Source organism: Amblyomma americanum, chromosome 1 (assembly GCF_052857255.1).
Source record: "Amblyomma americanum isolate KBUSLIRL-KWMA chromosome 1, ASM5285725v1, whole genome shotgun sequence".
NCBI classification, from domain to species: domain Eukaryota; kingdom Metazoa; phylum Arthropoda; class Arachnida; order Ixodida; family Ixodidae; genus Amblyomma; species Amblyomma americanum.
In genome coordinates this window covers 458223999-458248863 of record NC_135497.1, presented here as the reverse complement: position 1 = coordinate 458248863, position 24865 = coordinate 458223999, and the positions used below count along the sequence as shown (strand labels likewise).

The window sequence follows — 24865 nt, the reverse complement described above, 5'->3', positions numbered from 1 at the left end:
AAAGGAATCCCCTATGTTCCTTGGTTTTGGTGGCTGTTGCCTTTCATAATGGGTGAAATGTAACTGAAAAGAAAAGAAAAAAATCACTACCTGCCGCCAGTGCGCTGTCCTCATATCCGTGAAATGAATGAATGAATGAATGAAAAACTTTTTATTGATTCTCTTAGGGGGGTGGTAGCGGTGGAGGACGAAGTCCTCATCTTGAAGCTTGAGTTCTCCTTGGCCGTGGGTGGGCCCCTATTCCATGGCTCCACTGAGTCGGGCCACCTCGCTTGCGTGCGCTACTAGGGCCCTTTGGACCCCGAGCTAGCAGCTGGTGAGCCGGCTCTCCCAGTGTTCCGCACATGGTGTTTTGTGTTTGTGGAATGCATGATTTCTTTCGCACTCCCACGTGATGAGGTATAATGTCGGTCGTGCTCCGCACCACGGGCAGTTGGCGCTATACTGTGTGGGGAACATCTTGTTTAGTATGTATAAGTTAGGAAAGGAGCCGGTTTGCAGTCTACGCCATACTGTGGCCTCCTCCTTGGTTAATGCTTTATGCGGTGGGGGATATTGGATTCTTAGCCCCTTGTATAGGTTTAGTAATTCCGAATAGCTGTCCCCACAAGCGACCTGAGACTCTTCCGGGGTTAACGACGTTCCTGCTCGGCTGGTCATTCCTCGAGCTAGGATATCTGCCCCTTCATTGCCCCTGATCCCCGCGTGACTTGGTATCCCGATTAAACTTTGTGTTTGTCGTTCCTCGGGGAGCGGGGCTCCACCGAGGATTTTGAGCGCCGTACTGCTAATTCTGCCTCGGATATAGTTCCGGCACGCTTCTTGCGAATCTGTTAAAATGTTAAGGGATTTCCCTGTTCTATATCCTTCTCTAGCTGCCAGGGCGACAGCTATCTCCTCTGCCTCCGTTATATCGGACACTTCGGCTGTGAGGCTCGTGATGTGTTCTCCTCGGTTGTTTACGACTACCGCTACGGCGTAGTTTTTGTGTGCTTGGGGGTAGAGGGAGGCGTCTGTATAGACTGTATTGTCTCTGTGCCCCATGTGCCTCTCGTAAAATTCTGCTCTGGCCTATCTCCTGTTAACATGGAGGTTTGGGTCCATGTTTCGGGGGATAGGTTGTATGCTTATCTTCTTTCTTAGCGGGTCTGGTATTGCGGCCCTACTGTTTTGCGGCTTTTCGATATCCCGACCCAACTTCGTCAGGAGCGCCCTTCCGGTTGTTGTGTTGCTAAGTCTTCGTACTTGTGCCTTGAGCTGGCATTCCCTCAGTTCTTCAAAGGTGTTGCTAACTCCAAGTTGCATGGGCTTGTCGTTCGAGGTGTTTTTTGGGAGATGAACGGCTGTCTTGTACGCCTTCCGGAGTATCGTCTCCGCTTGCTCCTTTTCTGCCTTGATGGTTACGTGGTACGGCAGTGAGTATGTTACCCGGCTGACCACTAGGCTGTTGACCAGCCTGAGTGTGTCCTCCTCCTTCATGCCGTATCGCTTGTGGGCTACTCTGCTAATCATTCGGCCCACCTGCTCCGCTGCTTTGCTTAGCAGGCTGAGGGTGTGGCTGCATTTCCGGCTTCCTTGCAGCCACATGCCGAGGATTCTAATCATCTTTTGCTCCGGGATATTCTGACCCTCTAGTTTTACTTCGAGTGGGGCATCCATAGGGTGACTGCCTACTCTGAGGAGCTCGGACTTCCCCGTTGAACATCTGAGTCCCCTTTGTCTTGTATATTCTTCGATGCAGGTGGCAGCCTCTTGTAGTGCCTCTTGCTTCTCTCCCAGTGAGCCTTGGGTGGTCCATATGGTGATGTCGTCCGCGTACATTGCGTGATTGATCCCCTGGATTCGGCTAAGTTTCTTGGCAAGATTTATCATCGCTATGTTGAAGAGTATTGGCGAGATTACGGAACCCTGTGGAGTGCCCTTGCTTGGCGTGGTGAAGGTGTCACTCCGTAGGTCTCCTAGGCCTACTGTTGCCGTTCTGTTTGTGAGGAAGCTTCTGACGTAGTCATGAATCTTCTTCCCGCAGTTGGTGGCGTTTAGGCCTTCCATTATAGCGGCGTGGGGCACGTTGTCAAAGGCCCCCTTGATATCGACGGCCATGACAACGTTTTCCCCTTGTTTTGGCATTGTTTCCAGTACCTCCTCTTTTAGCTGTAGTAATACGTCTTGGGTTGACAGGTTGGCCCTGAATCCGAACATGGTGTTGGGGTACCATCCTTCGTCTTCTAGGTGCGTTTGTATTCGTCGGTTAACAATTCTCTCGTACAGCTTGCCTAGGCACGATGTTAGCGAGATTGGTCTAAGATTTTCGATCTGGAGTTTTTTGCCGTGAAAAGCACTTCACGGACGCTATGCCGCAGGCGGATGTTTCCTGCAAACAATTTCGCCCCTTCAGCTGCAGTTTCGTTCAGCAGACCGTTTACTTAGGTGTACTGCTAGATATTGGCGTAAGAAAAAATATCTTACGTAGACTTATTCCCGTCTGTAGGAGCGCATTGTCGACAGTGCATATCCTAGGAAGCACACGATGTCGGGCCCCTGTGAGCCTTACATGGGCAGGCAGTCCCTCAGATACACCAGTCTCTAGAGTGGAACTTATGATTCTCCCTCATGGGTTCTATATTGATAACGAAAGGACTAGTCGAGCTCTATTTCTCACATCCGGCCTGCATCGGCCCCCGTCGACTTCGTGAGGGCACGCAAGACGTTGATGCGGGCTCCATCATGAAAAAAAATTGTAAGGGTTTCGCATTACAAAGCACGGAATATTTAGCGAAAACAGGTTTTTGCAGGTGGACGCCAACACCATGTGCATAAAAGCGCGCTTGAGGTGTCTATTGACCAAGGGAGCCAGCTTTTCCTTTCTACAAAATCAGCACAGTCTACAACGTTGTGAACGCCAACGGAAATGAACCCAATGAACGCTGGTGGCATATTGCTCCAGTACCACGTATCTGCGAAAAAGTTGTCAACGCAAACGCAATTAGCGCGCATATCTCTCGCCTCCGCAACGTAGCTCAAAGCACGACTGAGGAGTTCATTGACCAAGGGAGCCAGTTAGGCGCTTTTCCTTTCCTTCGTGACTTTGCGCACAGATGGAAGTTCATAAAGACGACGACGTGCAATGCACAGCGCGGGAGGGTGTTCCTGTGCAACACGAGGCGTGACCGGCTGCGGCTGCTAGCATAGTGCTCTCGTGCAGTGGCCAACGAATCTGATCTATTCGCGCCGCCACGGGTTTGAAACCCATTAGCGGCAATTTTTATTTTATTTCTGTACGTATGAGAGGCTTGAGACAGACATCGGATTTTTCAGGACTGCTAGGCTTGCTCAATAAAAAGGCTGGTGGTTTAGCATTGCTAAGCAAGAGATATTCAACGAAAGCACAATCTTTTCCAGGTGGACACCACCGCCACGTACCCCACAGCGCGATTGAGTGTCCACTGACCCCCGGAGCTAGTTATGCGCCTTTCCTTTCCTCAAAATCAGCGGAGTCTACAACGTTGTTCACGCCAACGGCAGTGAACGCTGGCGGCCGATTGCTCTACTACCGCGTTTCTGCCACAACGTTGTCAAAACCAACTCATGCAGAGCGCATCTCTCTGTCAATACCGCCACGTAGCCTAAAGCGCGATTGAGGTGTTCACTTACCCAGGGAGTCATGCGCCTTTTCTTTCGTGACTATCTAAGAGGCTTTACTTCCACTAGCGGATTTTACAGGGTAGAAGGCTAATAGTGTTTGCGCGCTAAAAGTTCAACTAGAACAACTAGGGTTGCCCGTGCAGAAAATGATGGTCCTACATCTGGTGTAGGGGGGCTCAATACCTAGCCCATCTGCGTGCTGCCAGCTCTGGTGAATTCGTGAAGGGAAGATTGAACGTAATACGGGCTTCATGCATAGAAAACTTCGGCAAGCCCAAATCGGGCCATCGACGCAATATCACAGTTCGTCCCACATCGGTCGTGGCGGTGCTGGATAAACAGGCATGCCTGAGTCGTACTGTGACATTTCTTTCGTGACCTAACCTGTACTGTGTCCATGACTATTCAAAGCTAAAGGTTTAAATGTTTTAACCCCTTTACTTTATTACAAAAACTTGTATATTATTGGATAACACGCTCGTGCAAATTGCGTAAAATAACCGCAGCATACGTAAGAGTAACTGCACCACCCAAGCAGGATGTAGAAGAAAATATATACATGTAGATTCGCCCTATTTCATCGCGCAATGGAACGCATTAGCCAGCTCACGTGGACTGTCCGGAGTAGGCCCGACATCGGATCGATAACTGGAGCGAAAATGAGCTGCCCACATCGGCCTGACATGGGCCCGATTAGGAGATCAGACATTAGCTCAGGCACGGGCTTACACATGGGCTCGGACACGATGCTGTGCCCCTGCTAGTCCCATGTGGGCAGCATAGTCTCGGGTTTCCCATCTAATTCCTACGTCGGCTCTCTTTGGGGAGTGTGTGGCAGTCGAAATTGCAATTCTGGATGTCCGTAATCCTCATGATACCATAAACAAGGCAGGTGGCGTCCAATCTTGAAAACAACATTAATGTTCGGAGGCCACTGCTGAGAGCGCTCTTTGCTACAGCGTCGGCATTCTTCTTTCACTGAGGCCCGCAGTGTCCCTCCGGCTGCCCAGTAAACCGTTTCCATGGGGACATTTTGGCGGTATTTAGGAACCCGCTCTTCCGGGAGCACCTATGCTTGAAGGTGGGCCCACAGAGAGACTTCCCGTGGCAGTGCATACGTTCTCTGGTTTTGAATGACGGCACTTTGGATCCTTCCGGACTTCGAGCTTGCCTGTTGAGGGCCCTGTGGCCAACGGTGACTTGAGCTATTAACACAGTGTCCTTTGGCCTACCGCATACATACCTTCCGTTAATTGCCCTGCCTCTCGTTCTACGGCCCTGTGACCACGGCGAAAGGTCGCAGCATATATCCTCGGCGTCCTAGCGCAGCGCGTTGTGTCACCCTTCCGCGATGCGGAGCTTTCTCGCGGTCTAGGTACGGGTGATGGTTTAAAGATGGCTGTCTCTGGAGACCCAATTCAATAAACGTTCGCTTCGTAAGCTCAGGGGGCTGTTTGTTTCCTTTTGGCGAGTCGCCCTCCGTTGTTCGGAGGTTTATCGAGTCCGCGCCGGAGCGGCGTGACAGACTATGCGTAGCCACGGCTGAGCGGGGCCTCTCGGTTCTGGCAAATCTCGCACTCGCGAGGTTGGTGGCCTTTGCGCACCACTGAATTCAAAACCTAACGCATATTTTTAATGTGTACTTATGAGCTACGCTGAGCACCAGCCAGTTGTGACACCGGCCTATTCGAGGTCCGTCACGGTCACGGGAAGCGGTTTTCTCCCGACATCATACACAATTCCCTGATTGCACAACTTTTGTATTGACGATTAACTTCTCTCGCCTCAGTGAGTGAAAGCACGCGCGTACAGCCGACGCACGCAAGCGTTCCTCTAGGTGCACAACCAGAACTCGTGTCTTTATTCCCTAGTATAGATGGCATCACCTGGCAGAACCACAGCTTCTTGTCCCATGCCGCAAAATCGCCTGTCGCGTGCATCGAGGAGGCACATTCGCGTTATCGTAGGCAGTATCAGTGTTGAAAATCTGTTATAAACATGTGCCATAAACTGCCACGGACACGTTGATAATTCTACTTAACTGGCAGGTTGCGCAAACAGACACTGTCTGACAACACCACTTTCCAGCAATAATGCTTCCTCACAACACAGCTCGCCTGAGATGCGTTTCCCCCTAAATTGATAGTGGTAATAATTGTTGTCGTGCTGTATAATGCGTTATTGGTGGGAGAAATAACGCCTTGAGGCAAAAACACCGGCAGCATTGCACTTAGTGGAGGTGTAGATGGGTGTGCCTATAGTTCTGAACAAAGTAACAAAGACACCTGATCATCCCCCATCCGCGATCACTCTCTCCGCGAATGACCCGTGCGTGTCCGCACTTACCTGCATCGATCGGGTGCTGCGGCAATGACTCGGTAAGTGCAGGACATCTGGTTCGGGTAAGGCCCCGGAAATCCCTGGCTGTAGAAGACACCACTCTGGTCGCAGAACTCGTACATGCATGGCACGCCCAGAGCCGGTGCTTTTTCTGCATCGACAGGACTGGTTAAGGGATTCACACTCCAGGCAGAAGCATCGCACGCGTTCTTATCAATATCACATTCGGGCGAAGGCTGGTGCCAGCAAAAAAAGAAAAAATAAATGCCTATCCCGTTCGCTTGCGCTGGATCTATCTGAAGCAGAACACATTTCGTTCAGACAAAAGCATACAAAAATTTTGAGATGATGCACCTATGCATGGTGCACATAGCGTCCTTTAATCGTTCGCGCCGTGAACAAACGAGTCAGGAAAGACGCAGAGACAAACAGGACATGAAGGAAGGAAGGGAAAACAAGCGCCCGTGACGCAGCGGCTGTGGCAATGTTAAAGGCGATAACAGGGGAAGTTTCAGCCCGCCGCCTGCGATTATAATAATGACGGTGATGACGGGCGAGTCACTGTAAGGGGGATCGGGATGTGCATTGCCGCTATCACAGCTTCGTCAACTACAACATATTTTGATACTGTTAAAATTTAATTCACCCCCAAGATGTATTTATTCTATTTGTTGTATTTATTTTGGGGTTTCTTACAGTGAACACTTTTTGTCGCTATCATTACTAACTCGTCTGAAGCAACCAGTCAAAGCATTAGTGATGAGATAGAATTTTACGGAAAGAGTATTAACGACCCCGAGGTGAATTTATACTCTACTTATTATAAAGTTTTAAAGTGCCGACACTTTCAAAAAATTCAGACCCGAAAACTGCGGACATTAAACCTCGCAGAGCAGTCGTTACATGCATTCTGCTTTGAAAGATTTGCCCCAACTAGAGCTGTGTAGGCTGCAATAGACCTCGCCTTAAGATGTCGCGTTGTTGAGGAGACGCTGCCCCTATCACGCATGTGCGTCTGATATTTCCTTGCAGCTTGCTATTTTGAGGCAAAAATTGTGATCTGCCTTGTTGCCGCTCCAAACCCGCAGAGCTGGGGAACACAAGAAAACACAAAGGGTTTTCTGGGCGCACGAGCATTGAAAAAAAAAGAGAGAGAAATGGGCACTACATGTGATCATGGGTAAGGAATGAATAATAAATCTCAGCCTACATTACTAAAAACCGTCCAGGAGAAACGCGGCGGCACGTTCTCTGTTCTTTTCATTGCCACTTGTGTCGGCTAGCTTGTCGCAGTAAACGGCAAGGCGTCTGGCAGCACGTGTTGATGTTTGCAAGCCGCAGTATACTGACCAATTCCCGTGACAGGCGGCAGTCTGGAGCCGCACTCGACCTGGCGTGCCTTGATGTGGAAGCCAGGGCGGCTTCCAGCCTGGTCGGAGCGAAAGCGAAACACCATCTGTGAGCTGCTGAACTGCACCAGCCCTGCGAGCACAAGAGCACCATTGAGCAGATGCCGCTGTGTTCTCGGCAGGTTTACACCACGCAGTTGTTCATTGTAGCAATCATGCATGATGCTTGCAGCGCACACTGATACGTACAATCGAGGCATGCACTTGTGTGTAACAGAAGCGCATTGGACGCCGCCCAACTGATAGTCATCGCTTTCCCTAGTGCGCTGTCTAAAATTCTATTTCACCCAACTAAAACAAATCACTTAAAACCACCGCGAGACCAGGCCTAACTCAAATACCGGCTCTTTGCAGATTAAGGTTACCGTCCTACCTAGAAATTTTGCACTGAAGTTGCAAAAGGAGTAACGCGATAAAATCCTAGACAGAAATTTAAGAGAGCCCCGCGCAGGTGAGTGGTTCCTCGGCATATAATAGTAGCACAACTTGAGGAATGAGCAATAAAGATCAGTTACGTTCACGCATCCGGCCACGAAACAAGTGCTAGAATGATCGTTTTAGCACTGCTCTGAAGGCTAAACATGAAATGGGTCGCTATATTTTACGACACTCAGTTTCTCCTGCAGCAAGACGATAATCTGTTTGTACCAAGTTCATGTTTCAAATCCTAACCCTGATGAGGTACTCATCGTGATGCCTTTTAGCGGTATAAAGAAGATATCTGCAGAATCTTTCTAGGTTCACTGTCGATTTCACGTGACAAACTCTGCGACTTCCACCATAATACAGTTTTATAGCACCCGACTTAGCCCTTGACATATATGCCGGGTCATGGCAGTCAAAAACAAAATTCACAGCCCCATAAGCCCCGGTCTCCATCATTTCACAACAGAAACAGAGTATGTTGTAAGTTGAAGATCCATATTGTGTTAGTTCTCCAGAACAAGTAGCATGGTTCTTAAACGATCGTTCTGGCACACTTGCTCCATGGCTATACTGTCTAGATGTAAAGGACATTTATTACTCTGTTCCTAAAGTTAAGCTGTGTGGGATACACTGGTATCCCCTCCTCGTCCCCCGCGCCAGCGGCGACCGTGACTTAAGGGCGGTTCACATGCAAGCGAATTGGCGAACAGAGCGAACAGCGGCGCGGCGCTGCGAAGCGGTTCGCGAGCTTTCGTTTCACATGCATCGCCGCTGCGCGTTTCCCACCGCTGCGAAAACCAACGTTGCTGGCAAAAGATATTCGCCTGCAACCGGTTTTGGTGGCCTGCAACCAGTTTTGTTGGCCTGCAAACACAAAAAAGCGTGATATAAAAGCATTATTTTGCCAATTCTTTTCACAGTTTCTTTAAATAAATATAATTCTTGCGTTTTAAGCATTAAACAGCACTTTATACAATTTATTTTTAAACAAAAGTTCGTACGTGCGGCGTACAAACTCGCGTGGCAACGCCGGGCCGTCATTGGTTGAGATGCGGTGCTGCCGCGTCGCCGCCGCGAAAATTTCCAACTTGCCCGATCCTCGCCTCTCCAGCCGCTGGGGCTTTCTGCGCCGCTTGAGAGAGGGTGTACTCGCCGCCGCGGCGGAGTTCGCGAGCGGTTCGCTTGCATGTGAAACAGGCATTACACGGGCGCGCTGGCCACCAGGAATGTGGAGAGAAGGCACCCCCGCGACTCTGCTCATTTCCGCCCCAGCAACACGTCACGGCAGCGCGCTGCCATCTGCGGAGAGGGTAGCACGCCTAAGCTTGACGGTAACGATTTGCTGACAGGGAGGCAATGCCTGAAGCACGGTGTAAGCTTGCACCGTGGCCTGAAGGGATAAAAGGGGGGATCGCGCGGCGGGAAGGGACTCTCGCTGCCGGACCTTACCTAACGGCCCCACGGACCCCTTCCGCTGCCCGCCGGCCCCCGAACACCAACGCAGACGACGTCAACGACCTGGTGAGCTGCTCAACATCTATTTTACGGATAGAACATTCTTCCGCAGTGTGCTTTACCTCGCGTTAGGATAATAAACTATTTCCTAGCGTGCCCTGCCGTTGCCTATTTCGTCCGAACCTGCCGTGGCTGCGACTCTGCGCCACGGGTTGGGGAAACATGTTGCGTACTCGAATAACGCCTGCGTGTAGCTGGCACGGAAGCTCGCCTTCCCGGCCGGCTGGACGCAGAGTGACCCCATATCTTGTCGCCCGAACGTGGGGCGAACTAGGCAATCGAGCAGTGACCTTTGTTGTAGCGAACGACTACCGTCGCCCTAACAAAGGATGGCAGCCGTCAGGAGTGACTTGCAGTCTTTGTTTATGCTGTCAGAGCCAGCGGAACATAACCAGGGCTCCCTACTTGACGCGCCGTTGGAAGGGTTTGAATTTGTGAATATTGGGCGTTCCACGCGGAATAGCCGAGAAACATCCCCTGACGCGTTGGTAGGACTTAGGCCTGGCATGAGGGGCTCCACATCGGGCGCCTCGCCGCTCCGCGGCGAGAACAATGAGGCACCTAGGCCTCATCATTCGACGCCATCAACGGCTGCGCCCAACTCCGGGGGCGTTAGTCCGCAGTCATCCGAGGTGCTCTTGCAGAACGCAATGCAGGTTATGCAGAGTCTAGCGGGCATTTTGCAAACCAATTTGCAAGCCCCGGCCTAGTCACCACGTGTTAGGATAGACTTGCCTACCTACACGGGTACCACGACACTACGGGAGCAAATGAGTACCTCGACCGTCTCCTGCATTATCAGCAAGTGACAGGAATCGCAGACGCCGAAATGCTCGCGCGTGTTGTGCCTGTTTCTTTGACGGAGCAAGCGGCCCGCTGGTACCGACTAGCCGGCAACCGAGCGAGGACAATGGAGCAGTTTTGCGCAAGCTTCCGCGACGAATTCCTACCCGCAAACTATGAGTGGCGTTTGAGGAGAGAGCTGGAGCTCCGAACCCAGCATCCCGACGAGTCTGTTCAGTACGTCCGAGCGATGGACGAACTTTATCGCCTCGCTGACCCTCGCGCCACGAACACGGAGAAAGTTGAGCGTGTCACGAGACAAGCGCACCCGACTTTCACGGCTTACCTGAGAGGAGTCAGGTTCAGAGATTTGTATGAGCTGGCAGCTGTGGCGAAGCGCATTCAGGGAGACATCCTCTCTGCGCGAGCGTATCGGCCGCCCCCACCCGCATCGCTGTCCCTTGAGCCGCGCTGCGCGTGGAATGGCAGCTCAGCCCGCAGCCCCTCCAGAGCTGAAGCGTCAGCACGATTTGCTGACCAGCGTGTCCCAAGGGGTTGGGAGTTGTCCGACCGCGCTTTGGACCCGTTCAGCTACGCGTCGCGAACAGCACACGCTGCCGCAGAGCGGAACGAACCCAGGCGAGATCACGAGGCCGACACGCGGCCCCCACCATCCGCGCCGCGAGTTCGAGATGACCGATCGGAACGGGGCGACCAGCGCCTAGCCCGTCGGGGCCCGGGTAACCGTTGCTACCGGTGCGACCAGCCAGGGCACTTCGCCCGCGAGTGTGGCCGCCCTCCCGCCCGTGACCAAACACGGTCGGGAAACGGCCAAAGCCGCCGGTGATGGACCTTCAATCCCACGCGGCGTACACAGAAAACCCTGGTTTGGTAGCGCCTGTGGCATGTCGCGTAGGAAATTCTGTTGACCTGTCAGCGCCGTTCATTGAGCTAACGATAGCTCGAAAGAAATTCACCGCGTTACTAGATACAGGAGCAAGCGCTTCTTTGTTCGGTGACGAGGTGTTAAACCATCTACGCGAGAACAAAATCCGGCTGAGAGAGTGCGATACCACTTTTCGCCTCGCGAGCGGCACCGCGCAATCAAGCGGTGCAGCTAGGATAGTGGTTCGCTGGGAAAGACGCGTGCGGCGACAACGCCTCGTTCATCTTCCCTGTTTATCCGTTCCTGTAATTCTTGGACGAGACTTCCTAGCCAAGACAGGTATTGTGATAGAGATCAGCAGCGGAGGCTACAGGGAGCGCACGTCAGGCGCCTTGAAGCCTTTCGCGAAAGCGCCCGCGGCGTCGCAGACCATTCAGACTCCGAACGCGGCGCGAGCGGGGGCAGACCGCGACAAATCCACCCCGCCAGCCCGAGATCCAGGAGGCGAGCGGACCGTCGCCGCTGAGAGAGAGGGCAGAGAGAAGGTTGCAGCGGTAGAAAGCTGCTCTGCCGCGCAGGGAAGGTCAGCGCACCCCTTGTTGTCGGAATTGAACAGCCTGACGGAGAGGGAGAAGGCACGTTTGTCATCGCTCCTCTACGAGTACAACGCGACATTCACTGACCGCCCGGGCCTCACTACCCTAGTCAGGCACCGAATAGACACGGGTGACGCACTGCCTTGGAAGTGCAATCCTAGACCAATTAGCTTGGCCAAGAGAAAAGCACTGGACAGCGCCTTAGACGAACTTATCGACACTGGCGTTGTTGATAGGTCTAACAGCCCTTGGGGCTTCCCGGTAGTCTTGGTTCCAAAGAAAGACGATACATATCGACTTTGCGTGGACTACCGCAAGCTGAATGAGGTTACGAGGAAAGACGCCTACCCTCTACTAACCATTTCTTCCCTAGTGTCCAACCTAGGTGGGGCGAAGTACTTCACAACGCTCGATGCTAGCCGCGGATACTTTCAGGTTGAAATGAATGAGCGGGACAAGGAGAAAACTGCTTTCACTTGTCACAGAGGCCTTTTCCAGTTCAAGAGAATGTCTTTTGGTTTGGTAGGAGCATCCGCTACTTATCAGCGCCTAATGGACCATGTTCTGGGAGATGCGAAGTGGCAACATGCGCTCGCGTACCTAGACGACATCGTGGTGTACTCGAAAACGTTCGAGGAACACCTGCGCCACTTGAGGGACGTCCTAGAGAGGCTGAGGTCCGCGGGAATCACTTTGAACCCGAAGAAGGCACAGATCGCCGCGACCCGAATAACACGGTTGGGGTTCACGATCGACAGAGGCCGCATTCTGCCGTGCGACGATAAGCTTGAGGCTTTGCTTAAGTTTCCGTCGCCCACAGATATAGCCGGTCTCAGGAGCTTCCTGGGAATGGCGAACTTTCATCGCCAGTTCATCCCAGATTGCGCAGCGCTGCAGGCGCCTTTGACAAAGCTTTTGAAGAAAGGCGAGCGCTGGAGTTGGGGTCACGAGCAAGAGGATGCACTGCGCAACCTCACCAAAGTGATCGCTGACACGGCTGAGTTGCAGCTACCCGACCTAAACAGGGAGTTTGTGATTCAAACCGACGCAAGCGACCTGGGCTTAGGAGCAGTGTTGCTTCAGGAGCATGAAGGCGTTCTCCGTCCGGTAGCTTTCGCGAGCCGTTTGTTGACGCCGGCAGAGAGAAACTACTCGGTGACAGAGAAGGAATGCCTCGCGATAGTTTTTTCTCTGCGTAAGTTCGACTACTACGTCGATGGGGTGGCATTTGTGATCGAGACGGATCACATGGCGCTCACCTGGCTGAGACGACTCAGCGAGCCGAGCGGCCGCCTAGCGCGTTGGTCCCTTTTGCTGCAGCGTTACGACTTCACCGTGCGCTACCGCAAAGGGAAAAACAACGCTGTGGCTGACGCACTCTCGCGAGCGCCTGTCCAGTGCGAGGAAGGTCACGCGACCGACCGCCCGACAGCCGGAGAGAGCGAGGGACTGACCCGAGCCGTAGCCCATGTAAGGAACGCGGACCACCCTTGATCCAGGGCGAGAGCGTGAACCACGTGGACTACGCTAGTTCCGTGGGGATCGTGTTCAGCAGAAATGAGCTGCTCGAAGCTCAGCAGAAGGATCCGTTTTGTCGAAAGGTGTTCGACGGGCTCCGGGAGCCGGGCGGCAGGGCCGCCGCGCACAAGGAGACAGCTGGTTTTGCTGTCGGTGCGGAGCGCTCGGAAACAGCTGGTAGTGCTGTGAGCGTGATGGATTCGTATCTGCTGGATTCCGGCGGCGTCCTGCTGAGGTATATCCCCTCCGAGAACGACACAAACGAGGCGTTCAAGGTGGTGATACCGCGAGTATTGAGAGCAGCACTGTTACGCTACTTTCACGACTTGTGCATCGTTGGGCATGCAAGCGGCCCCAAGACTTACACTAAGTTGCGTCGCTTTGCTACCTGGCTTGGCATGAAAAGGGACGTAATACGCTACGCCCGCTCGTGCCATGCGTGCCAAAGTGTGAAGCCCCGAGGCGGACGACCACCCGGCCTCATGCACCCGATTCACAGCCAGACTCCCTGGCAAATCGCGGCGTGTGACATCATGGGACCGTATCCTATGACACTGAGTAGGAACAAGTTCTTGCTGGTGGTCACGGATCACTTCAGCAAGTGGGTTGAACTTTTCCCCCTTAGGAAGCTGACGGCACGAGTGATCATGGAGAAACTGATGGACGTATTCACCAGGTTCGGTTTCCCAGAGCAGCTGATAACGGACAACGCGTCCTACTTCACTGCGAAGGTGTTCGTTGATTCGTGCGCTGCACTCGGCATTAAGCACAAGGAAACGACCACCTATCATGCTCAGTCGAACCCCACGGAACGAGTCAATCGCAACGTTAAGCACTTGCTTGTCGCGTACTCAGAGAAGCACAAAGATTAGGACTCCTATCTGCCGGAGATCGCGTTTGCTTTGCGTTCGACCGTTAACCGCTCGACTGGGTATGCGCCGTGTTCTCTCAATCTGGGTAGAGAGCTGCTAAATCCGATGGACCGGATTCTATCGGACAGAAGGAAGACGCCAGTCGCTTCGTCAGCACGAGCTGAGTACGCGACGCAGCTGCGCGCTAAGATGACGGAGGCCTTACGCAAGGCTCGCCGCAACCTGAGCACCGCTAGGGCGCAGCAGAAAGCACAGTACGACCGCTCGCACCGGGATGTTCACTACGAAGTGGGCGATCTGGTGCTTCGACGCCAGCACGTTCTCAGCGACGCTAGCAAACAGTTTGCGGCCTCGTTGGCGCCGAAATGGATCGGGCCGTTCCGCGTGCGAGAGAAACTTTCCTCGCTCGTTTACAGGCTCGAGGACTTGCGGTCGAAACCGACAGGCGGACCGGTGCACGTAAGCGACCTGAAACGCTACGTGCAGCGACATGAGTGGGTAGAGGACACAGCCCGACCCGCGCCGCAGTCGGATAACGAGCGCCGCGATCAGCCGGCGAACCCCGCGTCCCGCTATAACTTGCGCCCTAAGCAGAAACAGAATCTGCCTGCGCAGCCTAGAGCGAGGGCGCGAGCCGGCAGGCAGTCTCGTTAGATGCATGAACGTACGGGCCGCTCATGCCGATCAGTTGCACGCAAGACTGACTTGCGCTAACCCTCATGACTCTCGTGAGGGTCGAACAGCCCCGGGCGTGCTGGCCCGAGGTACTTGGGCCCCCTCTTCGGGCAGTCGCCGCACCGCCGCCAGGCTTCCCCCGCCACCTTGGGTCACTCGCCGGCTCGCTCGCCACTCTGCCAGCGCCTGATGTCCACCCCGCCAGCCCGAGGCCCGGAGCCGCCAGCAGCGCAGGCCCCGCGCCAGCCGCCCCGGGACGTGGCCACGTGGACGTACCAAGCCGGAACGGACGCGCCGGTGGGCTACGTCTCGTGGCGGCCGTGGAAGCGGCAGGAGAGGGCGAAGAGGCTCACGCCCCGGCCAGGCTGTTTAACGTATTCCGCAGCCGCACCGTCGCCGACGCGGACCAGCGGGCCGAGGGCGTGTCCCTACCCCTGCCCCAAGGAACCCTGCTGTGCCCGTGTGGGGCCGTGATGCTGCACGAGAAAGCCCACAAGGCGGGGGACCTGCACGACCAGAGGACGCGCGGGGCCACGACCCGGGACGATCTACATCCAGCGGCGGCCACTCCCAGCGCCGCGGCCCGTCAGATGCTGGCGCGAGCGGGCCGTGAGGCCGAGTTCGCTGAGTGGCTTCGGCAGGTAGCCGCCCGCCACGCCGGCGGCCCGCCGGAGCCGCGGGCCTTGGCTCGCAGTCCTCGGCCGCGGTGGCTCCTCCGTCTTCGGCAGCGGCGCCTCCTGCCCCGAGTGACGAGGCCCGGGACCCGGACCCCAAGCGGCCGGCCCCTGCGCTGGCGGCTGTGGAACTGCCGGCGCCCGACATGGAAGCAGGGGCCACGCCAGCGGGGGGGCTAGAGATGGACCTGGACCTATGGTCCACTGAAATTTAGTAAAGCTTTTTGTGCCTGTTTCTGTGTTCGGGAGGGTTCTTAAGGAGGGGAGGATGTGGGATACACTGGTATCCCCTCCTCGTCCCCCGCGCCAGCGGCGACCGTGACTTACACGGGCGCGCTGGCCACCAGGAATGTGGAGAGAAGGCACCCCCGCGACTCTGCTCATTTCCGCCCCAGCACTGACGTGACGTCACGGCAGTGCGCTGCCATCTGCGGAGAGGGTTGCACGCCTAAGCTTGACGGTAACGATTTGCTGCCAGGTAGGCAATGCCCGAAGGGATAAAAGGGGGATCGCGCGTCGGGAAGGGACTCTCGCTGCCGGACCTTACCTAACGGCCCCACGGACCCCTTCCGCTGCCCGCCGGCCCCCGAACACCAACGCAGACGACGTCAACGACCTGGTGAGCTGCTCAATATCTATTTTACGGATAGAACATTCTTCCGCAGTGTGCTTTACCTCGCGTTAGGATAATAAACTATTTCCTAGCGTGCCCTGCCGTTGCCTATTTCGTCCGAACCTGCCGTGGCTGCGACTCTGCGCCACGGGTTGGGGAAACGTGTTGCGTACTCGAATAACGCCTGCGTGTAGCTTGCACGGAAGCTCGACTTCCCGGCCGGCTGGACGCAGAGTGACCCCACAGCTGCAATTATGTCCCGTGGAATCTATTTATCTGTACGGAGTTGTTGCGTTCCCAAATGCATCTGCGATTTGTCTTAAGGATATTATCGCGTTGCTTTCTTTGTATCTTCAGTTTGCAAGGTCGGACAGCAACTTTTGCAAGGTCGGACAGCAACTTTTGCCTGCAAGGAACTGCTATTCGTGCTGGGCCTTAAGTAGTTTATTTTTCACTAAATGAAATCGAATTTCAGATGGCGCGCTAGCGAGATCTTTTGTTTGTAAAGTGTTTAGTTGTGTTGATGATTATTTAGTCTGTGATGGCTCGGTCCCTTATCCTAATGAAGCAACGTCTGAACTTTTTCAGCAGTGCAGCGAGAAACTCAAGCAACTTTTGATTACTAATAAGATTGTCCAAAGCACGTGATAACGTTTTTTGGATCTCAGAAATTCATTTTTACATGAGCCGTATGAACCAGCTGGGAATCAGACGTTTTTATTGCTTTCGCCGGCGCACTCAACGCTTCAAAAGAGCAACTCCTATCATTTGTTTAACAAATGCGGCGAAAAAATCATGAATGTATATCATGACATCCAGTTTTGACCAGCAGGTGGGACGCCTGTTTAGTGCAGCATGTTCTGTTAATTTTTTTGTGTTTGTTGCTAAACGCCTCAATGATAAAAAAATTTGACCCCGACAGTAGTCATCACTATGTTGTAACTGTGAGTGCAAATAGAAAGAGTTTCTCTGTACCGTACATACAAAATTTATGCAATTAAAATTGGCAGCCGAGTTGGCATTACTTCGTGAGGAGCAAAGCAGCAAAATAGGACGGGACTGAGGCAGGCGACAACACAGGGAGGTTTTGTACCTCACGATGTCCTACCAACTGGCCTACAACCAAGTCGTTCTAATACCCCTGTCACACGGGACTTCTTCTCGGCCTTTGCCGTAAAGTTGTCTTATTGCACTAAAGGAAGAAAACCGAAAAGGAGCAGCGACGCTGCTACACGGCAAATCCAAAGGAGCTAGAACGCGGCCTCCGTGAATGCCAAAAGTCACCGCTGTGTGTGAAGCGGCGCTAGTAACATTATGAAATTAAAGCAGACGGTAGCACTTCAGCTAAGAGTGCATTCGTTTATGTTAGAAAAAGTAGCAGTCACGATAATAAACGAGCGTTCTGACGGTGAGAAACGGATATTTTGAAACAAAGTTTCTTTTTTTTTTTCATCGTTCTCGGTCCGACCACGGTAGGCGCACTTTTCCGTTCGGCTCCTCGTTGTGTTCGAGAAGCGTGCTTTGTTGCTTGTGTCTTTGTGCACACAAGCAAACTCAAAACACGCGCTCAACAAAGAGCAAACGAAGAAAAAACAGCAAAGCGAGATGCGCAAGCACGTGTGTGTCGATGCGGCTGCTGAAAAGCGTTCAAGTCCTTTCTTAGCAGTGTGGATGTCTTTAGTCATAGCCTCCTCTACGGTTAAGTTCACTGTAACGCAAAATTAACCATTTAATAAGATAAATTAGATATTTTTTACGGTTTCAAAACTAAAAATTGCGTCAATTTTTTTATTCTTTGAGCTCGCTAGCTGCCGCTGCCGTCTGGGTTGCTCCTTTAAGCAACTTTAAGGCCGCTGACGGCCGCCTTTATTGCTACGGAACTTTATCGCAAAGGTCTCGACGCTTTGCCGTGTAGATGCGCGTCACGCGCCTTTGGGGCAAAGGACCTTAATTTCTAAGGCCTTACAAGTGCCCGTGTGACAGGGGTATAAGTGGCATTACTTACTTTCTCCGCGCCTGACAATCTTCAGAACGTTTGCCAACGTTCTACCTAGACCGTGTCGAAAACAAAGGCGGCACGAAGAACAAAAGGTATCACTATGTTGGAGGGTGGAAGATATAGGGTACTTGATTCCCTTGATTTGTGGTGGTGTATAGATTGGCTAAACTGGCAGGTGTGCACATGAGAGGTGTTAAACGAACACCATTATGATACACAGAGTTGTGAGAGTCCACTTGGGCCGTCATTTTCGAGAATTCGAAAAAGAGTGCGTCAGCATTTACTCGCTGCACATTCCTTAAAGCACTCAAAGAAAGGTTGCTGAGCGAGCTGACTGAAGAAGACGAAATTTCCAAACCGCAAGAACCGCCTGTGTCTTGGCCACTCCCCCGTAGTGGGTATGTGCCAGCAACGTCTGAGGCCTTCCTTCCTTCCTTCCACCATTGCGTGAGAACCCCTTCCACGAAGAGTTCAAGCGCTTTCATACTGTTCTTAATCTTGTTCTCTTTTTTTATTTTCACTTACTTCTCTCGTGTCTATGGAAGGCGTCTTTTGTTTGCCGGTTTTCTGGCTGCCAGCGCATACGGCGTGCTCTCCAACAAACCTTGTTGAAAGTTAGCGCTGTTACCCTCCGTCCGAGCCTTTTCAGCGCTGTTTCGCCGACGTTGTTGCAGTATTCGGCGCACTAATGGCGCTGCTCTCTCTATGAGGTCGCTTCTAGGCTTGTCCTCTGAATTTGATGTCTGCTCGTTTATAGATGGACATTTCGGGCACGGCAGGCTTTTGTAATAATTGTTGTGTTCGATAGGACAAAAACAGCAAAAATTTATACGTTTTTTCTGAACGTTTGTCACTGCACATTCTAGCAAATTTTAATCATCCGCTAAGCGTACCCTGCATATGCACTTTAATTTCGGCAGGCCATTATAATTAGGATTCGGTAGTATAGCATCATCATCGTCTTTTTTTTCTTAGGCGAAGATATATACCAGAGAAGCCTGAAAAAGCTCCGGACGTCCTCCCACCGTCTGAGGCCTCCTGGGAACCATGCATGAGTGCAGCTGAGCTGGGCACTGACGCTAGGCTTAGTGCCTCCGCTGCCACGCTGGCGGAGGTAGCTATGCCGGCGTCTCTCGTGGCATCACCTGCCACGCAGTCGACACCAGATCCGCGGCGCCAGGTCCAGCTTTGTGCTCGCGGTTCATCAGCAGATGCACCCCTCCTGCCTTCCCGAAATGCCGGACTGCTCGTGAGTGATCTGCCACCAGGGCACATGGCCATCAACTCTGCACCACCAGATGGGCCTCAAACCGCACGGCATGATGAACAGGGCATTCCAATGGACTTATCGGCACCTCTACCCATGCAAAAGTGCTCTCGCGCAACTCACAAGCGTCCCTCAAACGACAGCCAACCGATTCCACCTTCGGCAAGTGATGGCTCCCAAGGTAAGCGCACTTGTCTTACGTTCTAGAACTCGGTGGAGCCTACACCCTGATCGTCTTCTTACAAAGTGACTATTAAATCACTGGCCAACAAAAGCCTCACGGATATACCCAACAAGATTTTACAAGCTAACTTGGACGCGTTCCTCGGAACCAAAAGTTTTCGGGGCTTCACAGCCAGGACAAAATCCAACACCATTGCAGTTTGGCTTCCGACCCTGACTGCCGTAGAACGGCTGCAAACGCTCACCAGTATTTCACTGACAAGCGAAATCTCAGTGCCAGTACAAGTGTATTTAGTTGAAGGCTCCGACTTGCAGCGCTGCGTCGTCTACAACGTCGATATCACTGAGGATCAAACTGCCCTCCAGCGTGAGCTGTACTGTCCCACGCACCGTGTCATCCAGCCCCGACGCATGGGAAAGGGGCGCTCTTGCACAGTCACCTTGCAAGACCCTCTGACACTCCCTGCCCGTCTGTACTATTATGGCTGTATTTTACGGCCTTGGCCATATAAACCGAGTGCGGTATATTGCTATAACTGCTTCCGTGCTGTACATATGCGCAAATCCTGCCCCTTCACTGCTGCCGGTGAAAGTACATCGGAAGGAAAAGTGGCTTATCGATGCGGCCTTTGCAAATCCGACGACCACAAGATAAGATCTCTAAGCTGTCCGACAAAACAAAAGGCAACACAACAGGCTCATCGTTGAATGACTAAGCATTGGAAAATACAAGACAGTATAACTTCATTGCAGACATCCAATCGGTTCGCAGCTCTCCAGTGGGATGATGACGAGTGGCCGGAGCTCCCTGAGCACACCTCGCATGATCCTTCAGCTCAGCAGTCTTCTAACGGTACTGTGCGAAAAGAACGCATGCGAAAACAGCCATCAAAGCAGCGCAGTGTGCCTGAACTCCCGCAGGACGATATGGCCGCAATCGACGATCAAATCGCGCGTCTTTTAGCAGAGGTCACTAAGCTCCGGCAATACCGTGAACTGCTCGCTCGACGTAGGCGGGCAGCGGAATCATCCGCCGCATCTACCAATAGCGCAGCAACATCGCCTTCCTGCCGCCTACCAGTGTCGTTTCCTGCCGCCTCTTCCCAGATTACCGCAATACCACTGGAGAACTCTGCGACTTCTTTGCTCCGGTTTATGGTCAACCAGTTGTCCAACCTGACGTCCGTGATTCTACAGCGCTTGGGCTAGTAACTAGAAATGGCAAGTTCCAGTCGTGCTGGTGCGCCGCAGTGGAACTGCAGAGGAATTTCGACGAAGGTGGGAGAGCTCAAGACCCGACTACAAATTCACAAGCTCCAGGTATGGGCCATGCTGCTACAGGAAACAATCGCCTTGCCATCGATTCCAGGCTTCAGTGCCTACATGTCTCCTTCAATGATAGACCGCCGTGTACAAACTGCTGCTCCCCCGGGAAAGGCGGCGGTGTATGTGGACTCACGTTTTCCGCATGTACGTCTTGCTCTCGAAAACTGGTGCACGTCGTATCAAGAGGTAGTGGCAGTGGTTGCGAAACTTAAGAAGGGAACAGTTGTGGTCGTTTCATTTTACATTTGACCAGCCGGTGGTGCTTCCTCCCGTATTAATCTTGGCTGGTTAACAAGTGTCCGTCAGCAGCATCCCGGGTGTCCGATTTTAGTCGGAGGCGACTTTAACGCCCCTCACCAGGATTGGGGGTACCCCACTTCAAGCCCTCGTGGCAGGCGTGTGCGGGACGCCTTCACGGATGCCCAATTTGTGCTGCTCAACCATCCTGGGACAGCAACACGGCCAGTGCGTCAAACTCGCAGTGCTTCCTATGCTCCAGACTTGACGTGGTGGTCGGGACCAGGTACTCCCTCCTGGCACATGGAGCCAGACTGCTGGGGAAGTGACCATCACCCTATCATCATCGATCTTCACACCTCACATTTCCGACCTTTATGCTACAAATGTTCTGTGATCAACTGGGACAGTTCCCGCTCCTGTATGGACAATCTCCTCAGATTCTTCGCCAATCCTTGTTGAGCGCATACAAACAGCGCTCAACAGTGCTACAACTACCACCTGGACTGATGGTGCTCGACCGGCACCAGACCTCGGCCTTCTTAACTTGTGGGCGGCACGCCGCCAAGCCGAGCTGGCTGCTACGAGAGACCCTACTTCGTCGGAGGCACGTATGCGATTGCACTATTTTACAGCTAACGCTCCCAAATATGAACGCGACCTCTCTCGGCGCCAGAAGCATGCGTGATGCGAACAATTTTCTGCAAAATCCTCGAATGCCTCTCTCTGGCGAACATTCCGTACAATGGAACGCGGTCGCCGTACGACTGACGCAGCGGCAACCGCATGCTTCGCGGCTAACTTGTCGCCAGATGATTTCGCCAAAGAAGCAGCGCGAAAGTTTTTCCCGAAATACGATCCTGTGCCTTCTTCATCCGCTAGTTTAAATATGGCAGGCATCCCAGCGCATGTATATCAAATGCCGTCTGATGGCGACATAGATGGAATTGCGTGCCATTCTCTATGTCTGAGTTGCTGGCTGCGATAGATGATGCGAAACGGAAAAGAGCGCCCGGCCCGGACAATATTCAGTACGAGGTGTACAAGAACCTGAGTAGCGCTGCGCTCCCTAAACTACTTGACACCATAAACAAAGTATGGTTGGATGGCGAAGTGCCCGACAGCTGGAAATCCGCTGTCGTGATTCCTATCCCGAAACCAGGAAAGCCTCCGACGGACCTCGCCAACTTGCGACCTATCTCCTTAACCCCTACGCTGTGTAAGCTGGCGGATAAAATGCTAGCCACACGACTGTCATGGTGGCTAGAGCAGCACGTTTTTTATCACCCAGCACAAATCGGCTTTCGTCCATATATTGGTACAGAGGACGGGTTGGCTGTCTTAGCATCTGCAATTTTTTCATCTACCCGCAGCCGCAATGTGCGTACTGTTTTAGCAATGGACGTTGAAAAGGCAAATGATAACATCAGTCATGCCGCCATTCTGAACCCCATTGGCATGCTTCATCTCCCTCTGAGAGTGCGTAATTCTGTCCAATCATTTTTTGAAGGCAGAAAATTTGCAATACGCCTCAGCGGCGAAGCGGACGGATCATTTGTTCCTCTCTGCGGCGTGCTCCAGGGATCAGTATTGTCGCCGACGTTATTTAATATTGCTTTCATCCCGCTGGTTTGGCGCTTACATGACATCCGTGTCATAAAATTTCTTCAGTACGCTGACGACATAATGGTGTGGAGTACTCACCAAGATCTCCGTACTCAGGAGGCTGCCCTTCAATCTGCCTTGGATGTTACCTGTAATTACGCATCATCCATCGGACTTCAACTATGCGTGCATAAAACAACATACACGTCAGTCGCCAAACGCTGGGGACGCCGTAAACTTGCTGCAAGTCCAATCCGTCTTTGTCTATCAGGAACCCCACTACACGAAAGTCCGAGTGTAAAAATCCTCGGCTTAATGATTCACCAATCAGGATCAGCGACTGCATGGCTTCCTAAGGCAAAAAGGCAAGCTATTCAGACTTTGGGTTTGATTAGAAGAATTGCCCCGAAAACTGGTGGCGCAGGCTCGTTCGTTGCACGGCATTTGGTGAGGGCAGTTCTGCAGCCACGTATCAAGCCCAGTTTCAACATCTTACAAGAGCCCAATGGGTTCGCCTTGAAGCCGTGAACCGAGAGGCTATGAGGACCATTACATGTCTCCCACGCATCACACCGGTCATAGCTTTACAAGAGAATTCGCAGCTCAATACCATTGATGAACTGGTGCAGCAGCGCCGTGAAGCGCGCAGCCTTAAGACCAGTCTATCGCACTCCACGCATGCACTGAGGACTTATGTCACTCCATTCTTCAGCCGCCAACGCCAGTTCCTCCCCGATGGAAGTTTGTACAGCTCAGCGACAACAAGCCAACAGATAATCGCCGGCCAACATCTGCTCATTCGGCATCATTGCTTCGCCAGAAATTTGAGGAACAAGATGCTTGCCTGCCTGAAGAATCCATTGTTGTCTACGTAGACGCAAGCATACAAGACTGCAAAGCAACAACAGCTATCTACTGCCCGTGCAGACCTGCCCTGAATCAAACATCTTGGTTTCAGCTTAGGGAACCCCCTTCGTACTTTTGTGCTGAGCTCGTTGCAGTTCAAGAAGCACTCTGCTCTGTGGCCGACTTAACTGTGCTCCCTGCAGCCCGCATTGTCATCCGCACTGACGTCCTACAAGCTGTCCGGTTGCTACGACGTGTTAGCCGCTGTCCCACGATATGTCAGGACATCCACCGGCTCGCGGCACTCATCCCGCAGCCAGTACGTACTGAGTGGGTCCCACGGGATCTGCTGACCTATGAAAGGCAGGCAGATTTAGCGACCCGCCTTGCTAATCCAAACTCATCACCGCCTCGGCTCCTTCATTTGGACAATTTTACCCTCCTTTCATCAAGAAAGGAACTCCTCCGGCGCCGCACACGTGCTCTCATCCCTCCGTGTGCGGTAACCCTCCCCCTTGGTCTTACCCGTGCAGAGGAGGTTGCGCTTAGGAGGATCCGGGTCGGGGTTGCCCTCACACCAGCCATCACTCGGAAGTGGCCTCAGTACCGAGAATTGTTTCCTCGGCCAGGGTGTCCGGTATGTAAACACGAGGACATTGAGGCCGACATTCATCACTTACTGTGGGACTGCCCAGCTCTCAAGCCTACAAGGATCCGGCACCTGATGGTAGCAGGTCTTTCACCAAGCAACCCTTCTTCATACATTGCCTTGACGCAGGGACCGCACCATCGTTCTTTACTGGACTTCATCAAATCCGCTAACCTTTTTCCATTCATTTAGATCATTCATCACACCTTCACCCAGCATTGATGCCCTGGGGCAATAAATTTCGCTTAAAAAAAAGCCTGTGCGCGTATACCCACATGTGCTCACCCTACAGCCCACATAATCCCACTCATTAATTTGCGCTGGTGCGACAATTTTACTTTAGCTATGTGTTTAACTATCCCACGGGGATTGCTTAAAGTATTTCCGAATTATTTTTTTGCTTTCTTTAGAAGCAAGTCCTTCACGACTACACATGGTCACATTCATATGATAGGAACGGCGTCCTGCCAGCTGTACTGTATCTATGCGGCGCAGGGTGGTAGTTTGGCAACTATCTCGTGAACACGGTCTCCAAGAAACGAAAAAAAAGCGATGGGACCCCGTGTGTTCCCCGCTGAAGTTGATAAGCTTCAAGAGATACCAATTGCACCAAATGTTCATTATGAGGGCAATATACAGATGACATGACGCATTCAAATCAACACCAGTACCGGTAAAGTTGGCTACGTGACAGCTGTTCCTGTCCTGATATAAACAAGAGGGACACAGATATTTGTCTCCAATGCTATATAACTTGGCTCCGGGATTAAGACAGTCACTCAGGTGATGTTTTGTGGAGGGCGC

At 52.7% G+C, this 24865-nt stretch overlaps 1 protein-coding gene across 1 annotated transcript in view; it reads right to left on the bottom strand.

The window, feature by feature from the left end:
• The window catches only part of LOC144116022 (cubilin-like), a 264621-nt gene that overhangs the window by 124527 nt on the left and 115229 nt on the right, over window positions 1–24865 (bottom strand). The window contains exons 18-19 of the mRNA XM_077650682.1: window positions 7333–7464; window positions 5989–6133 (exon numbers count right to left, since the gene is read on the bottom strand). Coding sequence (XP_077506808.1) covers window positions 5989–6133; window positions 7333–7464 — 277 coding nt within the window. The remainder of the gene's footprint in view (window positions 1–5988; window positions 6134–7332; window positions 7465–24865) is intronic.